Here is a 1,729-nt window from a genome sequence, read left to right as displayed (position 1 = left end):
AAATTGGTTGATTGATTGTGTTTTAATTGTTGTTGATGGTGTTGGTGATGTTGTGTAATAGATGGTGATTTGACTAGTGTGGGTATGTGACATTGTATGGAGTCTTGTGATTTGAATGTGCTCGATATGGACTTAAGATTACCGGCACCAACACGTGGTGAGAGTAACTTATTTGGATGGTTGCTTGAAGAAGTTTTACTACTGTTATGATGTCGCGGTGTTGTGTTGGTGGAAAACTGATAAATTTGATGATGATACCTTGAACGACCGCGACGTGGCAATGATTTTTGTTCGGACATTGGTGATAGATCGGAGGATGTGCTTGATTGTGCTCCATGGTAGATGATACCTGTGGGTAGGGAAAAGTTTTTTTGCAATGATTGATCAACACAATACTCGTTACTTATTGTTTTTGTATAAGGATAGATACTATATATGTATAAATATAATTCATGATTAATTCAAACATTGCAGTTTTCTTTTTTGTTTTTTTTGGAAAAGAAAGTAAAATATATTTACGAGCAAGTGTAAGTTATGTGTATTGATTGTGTGATGTAATGCGATTTACAAAAGATTTTTATTTATTTATTTATTTTCTTTTTTCAATTAATAAATAAAAACAGACAACCTATTGTATACGAGTATGCAATTTAAAAAAAATGAGTGTAAATCTTGTTGTTGTTGTTGTTGTTGGTATTTATTTTCTTCCTTTTTACAGTATTCCTGCTGTTATGTCTGGTAGTTATTTTGCTATTTAAGAGGTCATGTTGGTAAAAAAAAATTTATCGCATTGTTTATATATATAATTTTTTTTTTTTTTTTTTTTTTTTTTTTTTTTTATTACTACAGATATGTTATTGATATGTTGTGATTTGAAAAATGTTGTAAAACTCTTGATTCTGTGAAAGAACAAATTTAAATACAATAGAGAAAGTTTTCCGTAGTATATAGTTTAAAAAATTATTTGAATATGTTTAATACAAAACATTCATTTGTACAAAGACATTGCACAGATCCAAAGTCTTTATTACTATTTATCTTTAACTTATAATTTATACTATGAGATAAATTATAGCACGATATATGTAGAGCAATGATAGAAATGTTCTTTTTAAAAATATATATTTAAATTAATTCATGAAATATTCATTTTTAATAAATGATATTTTCAATTACATAGTGTGCCACTGATGTTATAAATCAGAATATAACTTCAAAAGCAGCTGATTTGATTGGTAAGACTTTTGTCGATAAGTAAATAATTATTACTTTCACATAAAGTAGACAAACAGGAAGCGGACGGACAGAAAAACCTCAAGCGAGTAAAAAAAAAATTGCAGATAACAAGGTAAACTTTGAAAATTGTTTTTAAGAGTCTTTAATTTTCAATTCAATTTTCTCATTGTAATTGTTAAAAAATAAATATTCAAATAATTTTGAATTGAATGTAATTTAATTTTAAGAAAAGAAATCTGTACTTACTATGCTTAATTTTGCCCTCAGGTTGATTGGACGACTCCGTTCGGCTGGAAGTTAACTGATCGGGATCAGATTCGGATTCTTCGCTTTCTGGTTCTGTTTTGCGGGAATGACGTCGCCGGTTTTTGGAAGACTATATAGCATAAAAAAAAATTAAAAAAAAAAATAATACAAAAAAAATACAAAAAAAAAAAAAAAAAAGACAATATACAAAGCAAATTTCAATTAAGTTTGATCATTTTCGATTTCG

General features: G+C 27.8%; 1 protein-coding gene across 1 annotated transcript; it reads right to left on the bottom strand.

Moving 5' to 3' along the window:
* Nucleotides 1-5: 5 nt before the first annotated feature.
* LOC119643166 (Down syndrome cell adhesion molecule-like protein Dscam2) lies at nt 6-1,612 on the bottom strand (the record flags this gene model as incomplete). Its single annotated transcript, XM_038042511.1, has 2 exons — nt 6-349; nt 1,483-1,612. Coding segments are annotated over 2 exons (474 nt in total), but the record flags the coding sequence as incomplete, so codon positions are not given.
* Between the last annotated feature and the right edge of the window lie 117 nt (nt 1,613-1,729).

Source organism: Glossina fuscipes, unplaced genomic scaffold (genome assembly GCF_014805625.2).
Source record: "Glossina fuscipes isolate IAEA_lab_2018 unplaced genomic scaffold, Yale_Gfus_2 58168, whole genome shotgun sequence".
Taxonomy (NCBI): domain Eukaryota; kingdom Metazoa; phylum Arthropoda; class Insecta; order Diptera; family Glossinidae; genus Glossina; species Glossina fuscipes.
The sequence above is the reverse complement of the archived record's forward strand: the minus strand, read 5'-3'. Positions and strand labels throughout refer to the sequence as shown.